Raw genomic sequence first — 16,715 nt, 5'->3', positions numbered from 1 at the left:
GAAAAGAACAAATCTGTCTCTGAACAAAATCACATTTCAGAGACAGCTACAGTGAGAAAGACTCATTTGTTTATGAACCATCATCGATTCATATAGGAAGAGTGGTGAAAACGTGAATGGGGTGTTGAGAGATCACTTGTTGTGTCTATTGTGCCAAAAAACCTTTCAGAATAAAGCCTATTATCTCTCGCACACACCACAGCAGAGTGTACAGAGAAGGAATACAGCTTAATTAAGTAGTGTATCTGTGCAGCATCATCCTACTTTTAAACATGTAAATTGGGGGTACAATACATTAACGCTTAAAGGGCGACAAAGGTAAGAGAGTTTGAAATCAAACGAGCCTTTAATGCACTATTATAGAGGTATTGAGGAGGCATGCATGTTGGTAGGTGTCGCCATAACCACAGCAGTGGCAGCTTTTGCCATTCACCAGTCATGGCTACACCAGACAGTGACATGTTCACAAGCATTTGGGTTTGCCCTCAGGGCCAACACCAACAAACTTGGACGATCTGCTGTCTGACTTGTAAGCATTCTCTGTCATTTCCTATCTATTTTGTTAAGTATGCAACACTATTTATTTAGGTCACTTAGCTCAAAGGCCAAAAGTATGTGTAAGGCAGATAATACAATGTTTGCAATTGCCGAAAGTCAAAAAGTTTTGGGATTCACTACGCTGGAAAGAGGCAGCTACTGAACACAGAAAATACTAGAGGTTCATACTCGAGAGTATTTCAGCACCTCTAATGCCATTGTAAAAATGCTGAAATGTATTAATTCAAAATATTGATTGCTTGGAGCCGTTTAAGTTGGTATGGTGAAAGGATAGTAATAAGACAGCATTAAAAGGAATGTTATAAGTTCAATACAAGTTAAGCTCAAATGACAACATTTGTTGCATGTTAATACAAAAGAAAAAAAATTTTTTCACTCATTTACACACACAAACACAATATATTATATATACACACCCACACACACATCAGCCACAACATTAAAACCACCTGCCTAATATTGTGTAGGACCCCATGTGCTAACAAAACAGCATCTCAGAATAGAGAGGTCAACAGAGATGGTTCAAACTGCAAAAGTCTATGGTAACTCAACTGCTCTGTACAATTGTGGTGAGAAGAATATAATCTCAGAATGCTATTCTGAGATGTGGGTTGGTGCTGTTTTGGTGGCACAAGGGGGACCTACATAATATTAGGCAGGTGGTTTTAATGTTGTGGCTGATCGGTGTAATGTATTTATGTGTGTGTGTGTGTGTACGTATATATATATATATATATATATATATATATAAAAAATGCAGTTATAGTAAGGCACTTACAATCGAAGTGAATGGGGCCAGTCCATAAACATAGTCACAAACACTGTTTGTTAATATGAATTCAGTGTGCTAAAATCACTTTCTTACCATATCGTTGTTACATCAAATATTACAACTTTGCTGTCATGATGTATCTGCAGTAAAACCTATAATCTAGCTAGTAAATTAAGAAATTATATTGTATTGCACTAAAATCATGTTAACATGTATAATCATGTTTGTCTTGTGGTACTTTTTTAAACAATGTTTATTTGAATGTTTATGGGCTGACTTACGCATTTCCATTGTAAGAGCATTAATTGATCTGCAATTCTTTTCTTTTGTTTTTTTTTTTTACATAAACAAGGGACAAGTCGAAAAACATTTTTTGTGGAAATAAACATTTTGCCAAAAAAATTCTGTCGAGCTTAACTTGTACCGAACACAAAACATACATTTACGGGATAAATTAACATTCCGGTATAATTTATTCACCATCACATAGATGAAGTTAGGCAGAATGACAGCTACGGCCACCATTCACTTTCATTATATTGAAAAAAGATACAATGAAAGTCAATTGTGACTGTGTCCAACATCCTCCCTAACATCTCCTTTGTGTTCCACTGAATAAAGTCAGTCATACGGGTTTGGAACAACATGAGGGTAAATATATAATGACAGAATGGTAATTTTTGGGTCAACTATCCATTTAAAACTGCCCATCACCATCTATGTCTCAAGTACTTGTGTCTGTGCTCCTGAAAGAGATCATGCAATGCCTGATTTTCTTTGGCATTGAGGGGGCATCGATTGGCATCAGAAGACACAGGACACTGTCAGTGCTGTGCAGAGTAGTAATACTTGCTTTCATGAGCCTCCTGGGCCCTCAGCCAGGGGCATAAGGCAGAATTTGACAACAGACAACGAGTCCTCTACTGCCTGCCCTTTTTTTTTTTTTTTCCTCAGGCAGAGCTGAAGCCAAGAAGAAACCAGCAGCATCTGAATGCATAGATGCATGCAGGCACCATTCACAGTCAAGGTTGCCCGAACAATAGAGATGAACCAGCCAAAAAGGAGCAACCTTTAATGGATGGGAGTGGAGCAAATTACAAGGAGGGAAGGAGTCAGTATTTATGAAAATAAAAAGGCAACCGGTTTTGTGGCCAAAAAAAAAAAAAAAAAGAAAATCAGCTATGCATATTCAGTGTAGGTTACATATCCATTAGAAAAGAGTGAAGTGGGTGAGGTACAGACTATTTACAGAAAATACTTACTGCAACGGTAGTATTCAGGACATGGCACTATACAAAGTAGCTATACACAACCATTGACAGGGAACAAGGTTCACAAAGTCCTATCCCTTTTCTATGCAACTAACGCAGAAAGGAAACAGTTGTTCGAATTATTGGTACCTTAAACATGTGGCACTTGTGAATGTGGAAGCTTTTGTTAGCAAAATTATAAACAATAAAAATAAAAAAAAAGTGTTGGCCTCTGACGAAAAAAGTCAGTATAGTTTGGTTGTGGACAAAAACCCAAAACAAAACAAATAAATTAAGACACTTGTTTTTTGTTTTCCATTCCCTGATGGACAAACAACAAAGAAATGGTAAAGAATCTGAGTGGAGGAGGATGTCTGCAGGCCAGCAAGGAAATTTGATTTCCAACCTCTGAAGGAGAGGTACTATTAGTGGATGTTGGAGTTAATTTTATCAAGACGCAAGTTGTCTACATTCAGCCCTGAGTTTATGCCATATATACTGTATTTATCAGCTTGCCTAGTATGGCTAACCACAGTATAAATTCAGTTTATCAAGTGGTATATTGTTGCGAAAACACGTTTCCACTCAAACATTTCTTCGATTGCAAGCATTATCCATCAGGAGAAGAAAAATCACAAAAAGTGTAAACCTTTTGAAATATAACTTAAGAATCTTATTGGTAAATATATCCATATATCTATATAAAACAACTGAATTCTAAAATTGAGCAATTGACAGCTACAAGTTAAAAACACCAATCAAGATAATGGGAAAAAAATTAAGGCCTGGCAGGTGTCGAAAAGGAGGCTCAGAGCATAGTTCCTGTTAAAAGGTTAAAACTTTGCTTTTGCATCTTATCTTGCTATTTGGTCAGCAATAAAAGGCTCAAAAAGGCAGTGCTTTCTCTCTCTCCACCAAAACTTTGTTTCCCTCCACTTAGTAACGTGGGGGGAAATGCATTGCTTTTGGCAGCATCAGGCTTTCACTGATGGAGGGTAACATTTAATGACACATACAGCTTCTCTTGGCAGGCTGAATAAGGACAGTAACAAATGAGTGGACAGATGCACCCCTTCTCTACCCATTCTGTGCTCATGACAGACCGCTAGGAGAGGCCTTCCTACTCACATAAAAGCATGTCAGAGCTATTCAGGAAGGTTACTGTATGGAATACAAACATCTGAGCAAAAGAGGGTTATTTGAGAGAAATGTGAAAGGAACTGTTGGACCAGCATCACTGCAGCATGAGCTGTTTGAGGTTGTCATGCAAGATGGTGTCCTTGACGTCGCGGAAAACCAGGCGAATGTTCTCTGTGTTAATGGCAGTGGTGAAGTGGTGGTAGAGGGGCTTCTGCTGCTGGTCTCGGCGCTTGCTCCGGAAACACTCCACCAGGAACTTCTGCACGTCGGCCAGGCTGTGCGGCTCCCCTGTGTACTCGGGAAAGTAGTCTTTGATGGCCACCGTTTTGACCTTCTCCTCAAGCAAGTCCGTCTTGTTGAGGAAGAGGATGATGGAAACGTTGCTGAAGACGCGGTTGTTGATGATGGTCTCGAAGATGTTGAGCGACTCCATGAGGCGGTTGGTCTGGCGGTCCTCCATCAGCACCTGGTCAAATTCGCTGGACGAGACGAGGAAGAGGATGGAGGTGACGCTTTCGAAGCACTCAAACCACCTGCGGCGCTCCGACCGCTGGCCGCCCACATCCACCATTTTGAAGGGTACGTTCTTGATCTCAAAGTCATACTCATGAATGCCCTTCGTGGGCTTACGGGCCAGTAGGATGTCTTGCTGTGTCGGTAGATAGTCCTGAAGAGAAACAGAGACGATGTCAGGGGGCAGGACTGATATTAAGATGAAACATGATTCAAAGCAACATTTGATATTATTTTGTACTTTGGTGTCTAAGTTCTTCTTCAAGGAAAAGAAAGCATCAAAATGAATTAACACCATTCGAAAAGAAAAAGCATAAATTTGCCTATTCCCCAAAGGTTTAAACCTGATGCTTACAATAAAATATAGGTATGGGACAATAAATCGAATTTCAAAACATCACGTACCAAAATAAATGAAGAACCATATCGAGGCAAAATTTTATATTTCGAAATTTGCAACTTTTTTTTTTCTAGACCAATATGTCGGTTTTACTGATTAATCAGTGCCGGTGGTTGCTTTTTGCAACTATCAGTTATCTGCCAAAAACTTTGCTGATAGTTTCTGATAGATATGCTGATAGTTCCTCTTTGGGCGCTGCTGGAGGATGCAACAGTTATAACGGCTTGGTTCTACAGTTTAACACTGGCCTCTAAAGGTGAAATAATAACAATCACTGACATCTCGCAGGGGATTTGCTGTATCTAAATCTTATATCATTGACAATAATTATCCATATTTTTATACAGTACTTATATCAATTTTGTTATTTTGATTAGATAATCAAGTGTTCTAAATTAAAGCAAGGGCATGCAATGTGCCCCTTCAGCACATACTTTGTATCTTCAACTTCACATCTTTTGAATAATAATAAACCTTATTTCTCATTAGAGCTCATCTGGTGAAATATATAACCAAACCCCTTCATCTGGTGAATTTATAGGCTACAAAACATTTATTTGGACAAATACTTAATATAGAGCATTGCAACGAAGCCAAGTCTCCATTTAAAAAACAAGGGTTCCCAGTGTGTTTCGGGCTTGTTCATAGTTAAAAGTCCTGTGTTATGCACCAAATCTTCATTTTTTTCTGGTCATTATTTTGGTTGAATAATAAACAGCATTTGTTATTTTAGTAATTTTGGACTCCATTAGCCTCTGTCTGTGCCCATTATAGTAAGAATATATATATTTTAACAGGAAAATGCCAATACTTGCATTTCTTAAGTGTATTAATTTTAATTATATTTAAACATTAGGTTAAATCCACATATTTTGAAACCACGTGTGTTTTGCGATTATTGTTAGCGATTAATAGATCATTAATTACCACGACAATCAATTATGAAAATGTCTGAAAATTGACATGTGGTAAAGAAACCGTACCAAGACTCTTCTCTCTACCACTTGTTAAATCTTCATAAAATTCTGCCATTATTCTCAGAATTAGCAGAGTGTCACCACATTTGTGTTGGACAGAAAAAAGCAAAGAACTGTGATGGACAGCTCATGGCGCATTCTTCACATTGCTCACATACCAGTGTCGGGGTTGGAGGGGGGCAACATAAGCAAAAACAAGAATCTAAGCAGCACTGCCTAACAATGAGTGCAAGCATATATACAGACAAAATGCATTATCTGAAACTCTGCTCTTATCCACCAGTAGACTCCACTTCTGACATTACAGTATAAGTTGATAAGAGCAGTACTATGCCTCAGTTTAATGCTCATTGCTAGCACATAATGCCGGAGGTACATTTCTGAAATTCCAGACGGGATATCAAAGACAACTGCCTTAAATGGGAAAGCCATTCGGCATGAATTCATTGCCAGAAGCCGGCAGTCAATACTATTAGGCGCTGACATAACCTGACTGACAGAGGGAAGGTTTTCCTCCTTTTGCAGTGCAAAGAAGGGTCAAACGGACTTGATCATAGTGTAACTGAGGCCAACACACCCAAGTCTCACAGGAGAGTACTCATTTTGAATGAAGGGCTGATGCTGCCCTAGTGGAAATTTTGAATAATTCAGTGTCAATTTTTTAACGTTTCTTTAAGGCTTTTGTAAAGAACCTTGCAACTAAAGCAGGTATTAAAGGGACAGTTCACCCAAAAATGAAAATTCAATCATTTACTCACCCTGATGTTGTTCCAAACCCATATGAGATGTTCTGTGGAACATTAAAGGAGATTTTAAGCAGAATGTTAAGGAATGACATCCTCAGTCACCATTCACATTCTTTGCATCTTTTTTCCATTGAATGGTAACGGAGACTGAATAATATCTCCTTATCTGTTCCATGGTAGAAAGTCTAGACAGAGTGCAGCTGAATGAAACAGAACGCAGGGTCTTCAAAACTATTTTAAAAAATGCAATAGTTATGGCGTCTCCTGCCAGCGAGTTTTCACAATGATAAAATATGAGGCATTATATTATGATTATGCCTTTATATGTACTTTGTTACAGACTACATAATAACTAGTGGTCGACCGATATATCGGCGAAGACAATAAATTGGCCGATATTATGACTTTTTTTTTATTAATTATCGGCAAATTTCCTGTTTGACCGATTTGTTTTCTTGAGGGCGAAAATCGCCTGCTTGCATGTGAAGCGACTGAGACATGCAAACGACCAGTCACGGTTCGTTTTGTTGTTACTACAATAATAAACCAGTGTGCAACAGTGTCATTTAAACGGTCACATGCGTTTGAGCTCATAATGTTAAAGTGCTCACCTGTTTCATACTCCCTCTCTCTCCTCAACAGTTCCCTGTAACTTTTAACTGTCTTGTCTAATGATAAAAAGGCAAATGTCAATAAAATTAATATCATATATACCGTCTGCTAATATGCACATATCTCGTTTAAACAAATGTAATAAACCTCACAACTTGAGCAGATCCAGTATCCTGTGGAGCACTCATTTATCTATCTCTAAAGCACGGATTCGATCAGCAGTTTCCTGTCACTTTTAACTTTCTTTTCTAATGATAAGGCAAATATCAATAAAACTACTTTATATACCATTTGCAAATATGCAGATATCTCGTTTAAACAGATGTAATTCATGAACCTCACGAAAACCCAGCGTTTTCTTCCCGTCGAGCGCTCATCTAATATCTTCCTCTGAAGCGTGTATTCTAGCAGCCAAAACTTCAGGCTCAGGATAAAAAGTTACTCTGATTCACACAAATCATGATGGTCAGTGGTCACAATCAGAGCAGGCGATCTAGGCTGTTTAACTGTCAGGAGATTGAGGCTCAAGCTGGATCCGCATGAGCGCAACAAAAGTCTTTCTTGCAAGTCAGTCCACTGTCGGCCATGTTTGGACTGCTCTCGGGAGACTATTTTCAGTCATGAAAGTGCAGCTCCTATCTACTTGAATGGAGAAAGACCAAAATCTCCAAAACAGTTGGTCAAGATTACAATCAAAGAACATATTTCAAATCAGCAGTAAAATCTGACAACAATGGTATCATAAATGGTGCTTTACCTCAGAATACGCTAAAAACCACAATTTTTCCTGGCTTGTATAGCTAATGCGCATGCGCGCTCTTAAGTTGATTGACAGGCGATGTCTGTATCTGAAAGGTGATTGGCTCTTTTACCTGTAAGGCAGGACTTCCTATCTACATCCGTTGACCGTTGGCTGCAGTTGGGCGTTCTAATTTCTCCCATTCATTTTAATAGAAATAGCCCGTCTCTGCTTAATAGTCTCTGGTGCAACTTCAAGGTAAAAGCGCTTCACTTGTGCTATAAGTAAATGTATTATTCACTATGCACTGTATGTACAATTGGTTCTGTTGGTAAACAGAAATCACAAGAAAATGCTATCAACCATTTAAAATACAATATTTTAAAATTTTTGTGAAATTAAGTAAATATAGCGATAAGAGTTTTTATTATAATTTTTTTTTTTTTTTTGCATTTTTATGTTTATGTTATTTACTATATAAAATTGTGTGATATATGGGCATTGTATCGGCCACCCTGCTCTCTGGATATCGGCATCAGACATTAAAAAAATAACAGTCTAAAATAATGAAAACGTGAGTCGCTGGAACAACGAGACGCAATACAGCAGCCAAAGACGTCTGTCTGACATACAGTATATGCACATAGACGTACATACACTGTATGAACTGAACATTTATGTGCACTATTTTGCACTGGTTTTGGAAGAAAAATTGTGGAATGGATTTAAAGATGGCAAAATGTGTTAAATGGAACAGAGTACTACACTCTTATGGGTTGCTGAAAGCACAATCAAATTAGCCAAAAATACAGAGGTAGGAGGATGTGTAGAACCAGAGACTGGCCACTTCTAAGGCAAGGCAAGTTTATTTATATAGCACATTTCACACACAATGGCAATTCAATGTGCTTTACATATAAATTTTAAAGAAAATACAAGATCCAGAAAAATAAAAACCAATTAAGAACATTAAATAAGAAAAGTAATAAACACATTGAGAAAGTTATATAAAAATAAAACTAATAAAATAGCATAAAAATCAGGAGAACAGGTATTAAGAGCACGACTTCAGCGAACTGAAATAGCAGAGAACATGAAATTATCCAAATCATTATTGAATTTCTTTTCCTTTAATTTGAGTCTCAAAGGCAGATCTCAGTGTACCCATGATCAACCAATGCCTACACTGTGTATATAAAACAAGAAAATAAAAGAAAAAGAAATATCTAATCTGAACTAAAATAATCTAAAATGAATGCCCAATGGTTAACTAATGTAGAAAAGGAAGTCCAGTTTAAACAACCTGGATCACCTGCTTGGATTGTCACGGATTGACCGTCATAATTTGTGAATCAGAGGAACGTTTGATCCTGAACTTTTGATTCTGGCTGATAGAATACATGCTTCAGAGGAAGATACAAGATGAGCATCGACGGGAAGAAAACCCTGGATTTTTGTGAGGTTCGTGAATTACATCTTTTTAAATGAGATATCTGCATATTTGCAAAATATTTAGAAAAGAAAGTTTAAAGTGACAGAGAACTGCTGAGGAGAGGCTGATAGAATACGTGCTTTAGGAGGTAAATAAATGAGTGCTCCACAGGATATTTTTTGAGGTTTGTTTATTACACCCATTAAATTGCATTGTGAGGACCTACAGAGATGAAATATTCTTCTAAAATCTTTGTTTGTGTTCAGCAGAGGAAAGAAAGTCATACACATCTGGGATGACATGAGGGTGAGTAAATGATGAGAATTTTCATTTTTGGGTGAACTACCCCTTTAATGACTGATTTATTTATAATTTGCTGAGAAAGTGACTACTAACTGCTACCCTGAGCTCCTGAGTTCAAACACATTTCATGAATCTTTTCAGCGGATTCAATAAAAAGACCTGGTTGAAAAGAGTCATAGCCTATATTCACTAATCAGACATCATAGCTCGTAAAGTGTTTGTTATTGCGTTCAGAGAGCTAATCTCAATAGAAAAAGTAAAAAGCAGCGTAAGACACACTGGCGCATGCTCCAAAGATGCAATTAGACAAATCAAAAGATGATATCTGAGTTAAACTGCAAATGACTCACACATGGTACAGAAACCTGTTCCTGTACTATGGGCCTTTCACACAGGCCTTTTGACACACACAATACGCATACCTTTTCAATTATCTGCTTAAGAATTAACCCAAAAACTGGAAAAGGATGTGATTTTCTGGGTAAAATGTGGTGAGAAAAAGTTGCTATAGGAAGTATTATGGGAGAGGTTTGACTTCCCCTATACAAAGAGTGAAACGTGTGACCTTTGATGCAAGTAGAGCTTGTTTCACTTCTCTCTGTCTGTGCTGGCTGGTGAGCAGGGCAACCCGGTCACACCCCTCATGATTTGTGAAAATAATGCACATGCATTCATCCCTCCTTGTCTGCTCTTTTAATCCTCTGCACTGTGGCAAGCAATTTATTCAACAAAGATAATCATTAATAGAGAATATAAAAGAATTATTTAGTGATGCTAGTTGTTTATTTTCTTAGAAAGACCACTGTGTACAGTACTATGTAAAATGGATCAATATCTTGAATGAAAGTGAAGACTGTAGGGGTGGGTAAAAATATTGATTTTCCGAAGCATCGTGTTCTTTGTTTGAATGACCTCGATATAGATTCTTAAATCCCAAGTTCGATCTTTTACTCCATGCGCAACCCTCCACTACAATGAGAGAAAAACGCTCGCTTTAGCAACCAGATTTCGCGCTGTGTGACTAAAATGTATATTGGGAACTGGCTGGTAAATGTTTAGATTTCACTTACCAGTAATTGTGTAGTACAGCTGTGGAGTATTCAGCAGCGAAATCCTTTCACAGCGTGTTGAGAGTTAAAGTTGTTCTGTGTAATGCATGTCCAAAGACAAGATCCACGTGACCCATGTGTCATTGAATAATGTCTATTTTATACCCTTTCAGTAATTTGCAGTCAGTTGTTGATCAAAAACAACAAAGAGAAACATTTAGTTCTAATCATGTGTAAGACAGGTGAGATAAAGCCGTTTGAGTCCTCTCATAAACATGCGCTCATTTACAGACGCTTTTTACAGAAATGCCGGTTTTCTTAAAGAGACAGTACCGGTTTTTAACACGTGTTCAACAAATCAATGTAAATACCTGTAAATACTACAAATTATGTTATAAAACAATAAACAAGTAACAAAAAAATAATAATTGCAATATATTATCATATTTACTTATTGGATTTGTTTATTTCTAAAAGCTCTGACCAAAATTATGAAAAACTAATAAAATATAATTAGTAAAATAAATATTTTCTTAATGTACCTAGTTAGAAAGTCCCCTGTATAATTAAGAGAATTAGCTGGGAGAGAATTTCTTTTATATGCAAGTAAAAGGGACATTATAACTGTGTTGTTTATAGCATACGTAGAGAGATATTTAAATATAATAAATAATTATAAGAGAGTAAAATTATATAAGATGTTTCAAATGAACATATGTTTAAGAGACTAGGGAATCTTGCAGTAATGACATGATGGTGGTTCCTCGCCTTTCAGAATAAATACATGTGAGTCTTGAGTGGCCTATACGACACCTGGAGTACACCACTTGATCTCCAGCCCTAGAAGACTATATCCATTGACCATGTTGAGCACTTCAGTCATAATTGAAGGAAAATATGTTTCCTAACCTTCTATTCTGCAACTACAGTAAACTATAAAAAGACAAATGAGATTACATATGTAAACTTTAGATCCCTCCCCAAACAAAGTTATAGGTGAAATGACATGCTTTGCCTGTTTTTTTTTTTTTGTACATTCCTTCATATCTATTCAGGCCCACATGGAACCTGTGCAAAATTCAACAGATTTGAAACCAGCACAAACAGTTAACAGCTACATGCTTACCGGTGTCCCGAGTTTGTCCAAGTTATCCAAGAAATATTTCACAGATTCACCCTGTGAGGACAACAAAGAGCAGGCAATTAGTCATGTTATAAAAGCACTGTAATGACTTTCTTTATGTAAACATATCCACAGTGTGAATATCAGATCAGAAGGTTCAGATTATCAGAAGGTGATAGTTGTTTTTTCACTTGTACAAAATGTACAAAAAAAAATATATATATTTCATTCAATGTTTTTTGTGTGTACTCCAATGAATTTGGACCTATACAAACCACCTAAACTTTAACGAAGCCATTTGGTACTCATGACAGAAAGGCTACTATAGTTAAATGACTGCAAATAGTCAAACTGCTTATGAGGAAAGCAAATATGCTGAAGTTAGCCATTAAAGAAATAAGGGCCTCATTTAACACAACAACACACAGATCTCAAATCTCTTGAAACCCTTTGACGGAACAGGATGTCAGTTTCAAAGGCCTACTCTGCATTAAAAACGCAAAGAAATGTACAAAACTGTTACTGGCATATTCAATTGACACCTGGGGAGAAATTTAGCAGTTTTAACCGTTTATCCGTAATCTGCATTTTGCAGCAATAACTAAACATTTCCAAGCTTTGACAGTGAAGCGGACTTCACAGTAGTGACTCAAGTGCTGTACTGGCTGGCACTACCTCATCTTTTAGCCCTGTTTACATAACAGCTTGTCTCGACCAGCACAATAACACAGGACACAATAAAATGGCATGGGAGTCTCACAAGCAAGGCTCTAGAGCACCAAGCAAGAGACCGGGTTGGAAAATGAAAATCTTGAGTAAAAGGAACAAGCTGCCCAGGAAATAGCTACAACGAAAGAGGGAACAAACATTAGTCAGTGATAATGTTCTGTAACATTCAAATGAATAACGGACCACTCAGACTCTTGGATTCGTGCAACTACAACAGTCTGGCAGGCTGACAGCAGGAAGGAATTGTATTCTGCTTCCTTATATATATATATATATATATATATATCCACTGTATATAAAGTGGTGCAGGACTTTTAATTATAAAGAAGCCCGAAATACACAAGGGAGTCCTATTTTGAAATATCTGCACTCCCAGTTGTGAACACACTGACAGATGATTCGCTGAGAAAGTGACTCTGTTTCAAACTGCTAACCTGAGCTCCTGAGTTCACTTCACACCCTCAGTTCTTTTTGGGTGATCCATGAAAAAGACCCGGTTCAAAAGAGTCATTTGGTCATGACTCTCTCATGCTTTCTGGGCTGTGAGAGGCTCAGAGCATATGCTTGAGGAGCTGAACACGCAGTGCCAGCGGAGGCTTGAGCACTGATAGGTCCAGGTCCGGGTCTAGGTCAGAGAGGGGTAGTCTCTGATCCAGTGATTACAGTAGATGGCGGTAATGAACTATTTTATCTTGCGAACCACCATTAAAAAAAACAAAGACGACTCATGCTTGGTTTGTTGTTGCTTGCAGTGCAATGAGCTCGTCATCACAGCAGACTGGGTGAAAAGCGGCACAAGACACACTGGTGCACGTTCTAAAGATGTATTCCATAACTCACAAGATGATATCTAATGAAACCGCATATGAACACACACCACCCGACTGTCGCCAATGGTGACTAGATTTTAAATTATTGTCGCAATCAATTATTTTTGTGTCAAAAAGTACATTTAATTCCCTGGTTGAAATGACAGGGCTCTACAGTGCGAGTGTTTCACTCGCATACGCAATTAAAAATGACTACGTGCGAATGTGGAAAATTATGCAAAACCCAAAATTATGAACTTATAATTGCAGCCTACCATCAGAATAAAAGCTTCCTAATGCATCTTGCCTCATACACCAAGCACTTTTAAAAGAGGCACGTTAGTTATTTTTGGATTAAAAGTGCAGTTTTCTCACTCTCACACATGGCTCTTTTCTCTTTCAGGCACAGGCAGAGACAAAGATATACCACGTAAAGATGGTTTTTAGCGTAGTTTCTTGCTTGTTTTTTTAAATCTGTTAAAATGATGGACAGCATTTTAAATAGGACTGGGTATTGCCAGGCACCTCACAATACTATACGTTTCACGATACACGTGAAATTGTACGTATATTGCGATACATCACGATGTCATGGTTCGATTTCCTTATGATTCACATGCTCTCAATTTCATTCCAATAAATATTGGTATATTTCAGTTATGTCAATTTTGCTTACAAATGAAAGAAATTCTCTGTTAATGTTTTTTATCAGTAGCTTTTCATCACTTGTCACATTTTAGCTTTTAAAAACATACAAATTTCATGTATTCCATCAATAAATATGATGTCCAAACATTATTAATAATTTTTGTAATATCTAACAGTAAAGACCAAAGAGGGAATTATAAGAGACATTATCAATGACAAATTGACTACGTGGATCTTATCTTTGGACACACATTACAAGGCAAACCAAACTTTTACTCACAACATGCTGTGAAAGGCTGCTGAACTCTGTGTTGAACTGGTGAGTGAAATCTGAAATATTACCAGGCAGTGGCTAGTTACAGACATTTGAGTTGTTTATGTGAGTGATATACTCTCACTGTAAAGTGCTGCGCATAGAGTAAGATTGCTTTTGGGATTTTAAGAATCAATGTAATCAAATGAAGATCGCAGTTAGTCAGAAAATCTGTATTTTTGCATGGCCAGTGTGTTAAACGCATGAGAGAGGCCCAGTGTGTCCACGAGAGAAACAGGCTCAGTTTCAGCCTCTCTCAAGCCTCATAGAAGCGTTTCTGACTGCACCAAGAAATGACTCTCTGAGTTTGCACTTTAGATGACCTGCATCATCTTTATTGAACTTTTGGGCATGATGTGAATACAGAAATAGTTGAATAAAAATATTGATACAGGGATCTAAAGTATCGATACAATACTGTGAGGAAAGTATCATGATATCAATATTTGTTAATACTGACACAGCCCTTGATTCGAATAATGACAGATTGAAAGATGTCTTAAAAACCATGTGCTAATATTCTGAGAAAAATAGCGAGTCAAAAATGCACGATACTAGTACAACAACATGTCAACGTCCTCGTCTTAATGTGATAGAAGCAAAATCTCGGCATAATAATAATAAATAAAACTGTCCAAAGAAACTGTAGCAAAACTTCATGAAGTCACCAACCAGAACTTCTTTGCACAACTGCGTGAGGATGTAGTGCACCAAAACATATTCTGCTTCTAAATGGAGGTGTGCTGACAGTTTCTTTTTCTTGGATCTTCATAATTCATGGAAATCGTACAACTTCATAACCATGTACTGCAAGACTGCAAAAAAAATCTTACAACTGCATACCTTATTGATGTGTTCAAGTTTTATAATGAGACCATAAAGTGGCTCCTGGAATGTGTCAACCGCTAGAAATGTATCAAGTATCATGTCTATCGCGGTTATGCAAAATCCCACCACATGGGAGGCAATGTGCGTTCCGTGGATTATAGTGTTCTTTTACATGCACACTCAAGCAAACACGGCACGCCGGGAGAGACAGAGCGCATCCACGTCCGTGATACATGTTATGAAATGTCCTAAAAGTTTGATTTGATATATTTAAGTGTTGATGAACTACTAATCTGTAACTAATAAATTAACAATATAATGTTTGTTACTGGCAAATGGAAGTATAAAGTGTCATCAATATGTTAGTTTATCAGCGTCTCATAATGGAGATCAGTCAGGACTGATGTTGTTTGTTGCTGCCTGTAAGGTTAATAAAAAAAAAATCTTGAAAAAGAATTATCCTTTGTCATCAAGAATCTTTTGTTTTTTGAATTCTCTAGTACTTCTTAATGCCTGCTTGTGTATATGTATGCTCTATTGTGATACTGAAATGAACTCCGGTGGTGTCCCTACATTTTTGACTGTGCCCCTAATTTTTTTCACTTAGGGACACGAGTGCTCCTTAACAAAAATGTTAGTGTAGAGCCCTGAATGATCAAATGTTTTTATTTTTTTTTTATTTTGTTTTACCCTTTTCAGAAATTTCAGAGCAAATACAAAAATCTAATTACAGTTGAAGTCAGAATACATGCACCTTAGCCAAATACATTTAAACTCAGTTTTTCACAATTCCTGACATTTAATTGTAGAAAACTTTCCCTGTCTTATGTCAGTTAGGATCACTACTTTATTTTAAGAATGTGAATGTCAGAATAATAGTGGAGAGAATGATTTATTTCAGCTTTTATTTCCTTCATCACATTCCCAGTGGGTCAGAAGTTTACATACACTTTGTTAGTATTTGGTAGCATTGCCTTTAAATTGTTAACCTTGAATCAAATGTTTTTGGTAGCCTGCCACAAGCTTCTCACAATAAGTTGCTGGAATTTTGACCCATTCCTCCAGACAGAACTGGTGTAACTGAGTCAGATTTGTTAGCCTCCTTGCTCGCACATGCTTTTTTAGTTCTGCCCACAAATTTTTTATCAGATTGATGTCTGAGGTCTTGGCTGATTTCTTTTGATTTTCCCATAATGTCAAGCAAAGAGGCACTGAGTTTGAAGGTAGGCTTTAAAATACATCCACAGGTACACCTCCAATTCAGTACACCTATCAGAAGCTAATTTGCTAATAGTGTAAAGGATTGACAATTTTCTGGAATATTCCAAGCTTCTTAAAGGCACAGTTAACTTAGTGTGTGTAAACTTCTGACCCACTGGAATTGTGATATAGTCATTTAAATGTGAAACAATCTGTCTGTAAACAATTGTTGGAAAAATTACTCATGTCATACACAAAGTAGATGTCCTAAACGACTTGCCAAAATGATAGTTTGCTACTGTGAAATCTGTGGAGTGGTTAAAAAAAAATGAGTTTGTGACTTTAACCTAGGGCTGCACAATTAATCGAAAAACTAATCACGATTACCATTACAGCTGCCTCGATTATGTAATCGTGAAAACTGACGATCACCCAGCCCTACTACATACTGTCTAAGTCTTCCTCATCTCCTATTCAAAACCCCCTTTTAAAACATGAGCTTGTTTGGGGTAGCTGAGGTTTAAGAAACACACACAGGTCTTTTAAGTTGGTTTCAGAAGAGAGAGGATTATGT

General features: G+C 37.3%; 1 protein-coding gene across 1 annotated transcript in view; it reads right to left on the bottom strand.

Annotated features, from left to right (window-relative positions):
* Positions 1 to 41: 41 nt before the first annotated feature.
* The window catches only part of LOC127450851 (guanine nucleotide-binding protein subunit alpha-13), a 42,229-nt gene continuing 25,555 nt past the window's right edge, over positions 42 to 16,715 (bottom strand). Inside the window, exons 3-4 of the mRNA XM_051715270.1 lie at positions 11,618 to 11,668; positions 42 to 4,387 (exon numbers count right to left, since the gene is read on the bottom strand). Coding sequence (XP_051571230.1) covers positions 3,815 to 4,387; positions 11,618 to 11,668 — 624 coding nt within the window. The 3' untranslated portion in view covers positions 42 to 3,814. The remainder of the gene's footprint in view (positions 4,388 to 11,617; positions 11,669 to 16,715) is intronic.

This window comes from Myxocyprinus asiaticus, chromosome 13 (assembly GCF_019703515.2).
Source record: "Myxocyprinus asiaticus isolate MX2 ecotype Aquarium Trade chromosome 13, UBuf_Myxa_2, whole genome shotgun sequence".
Taxonomy (NCBI): Eukaryota; Metazoa; Chordata; class Actinopteri; order Cypriniformes; family Catostomidae; genus Myxocyprinus; species Myxocyprinus asiaticus.
Note: the sequence above shows the minus strand (reverse complement) of the source record. Positions and strands in the feature narration are given on the sequence as shown.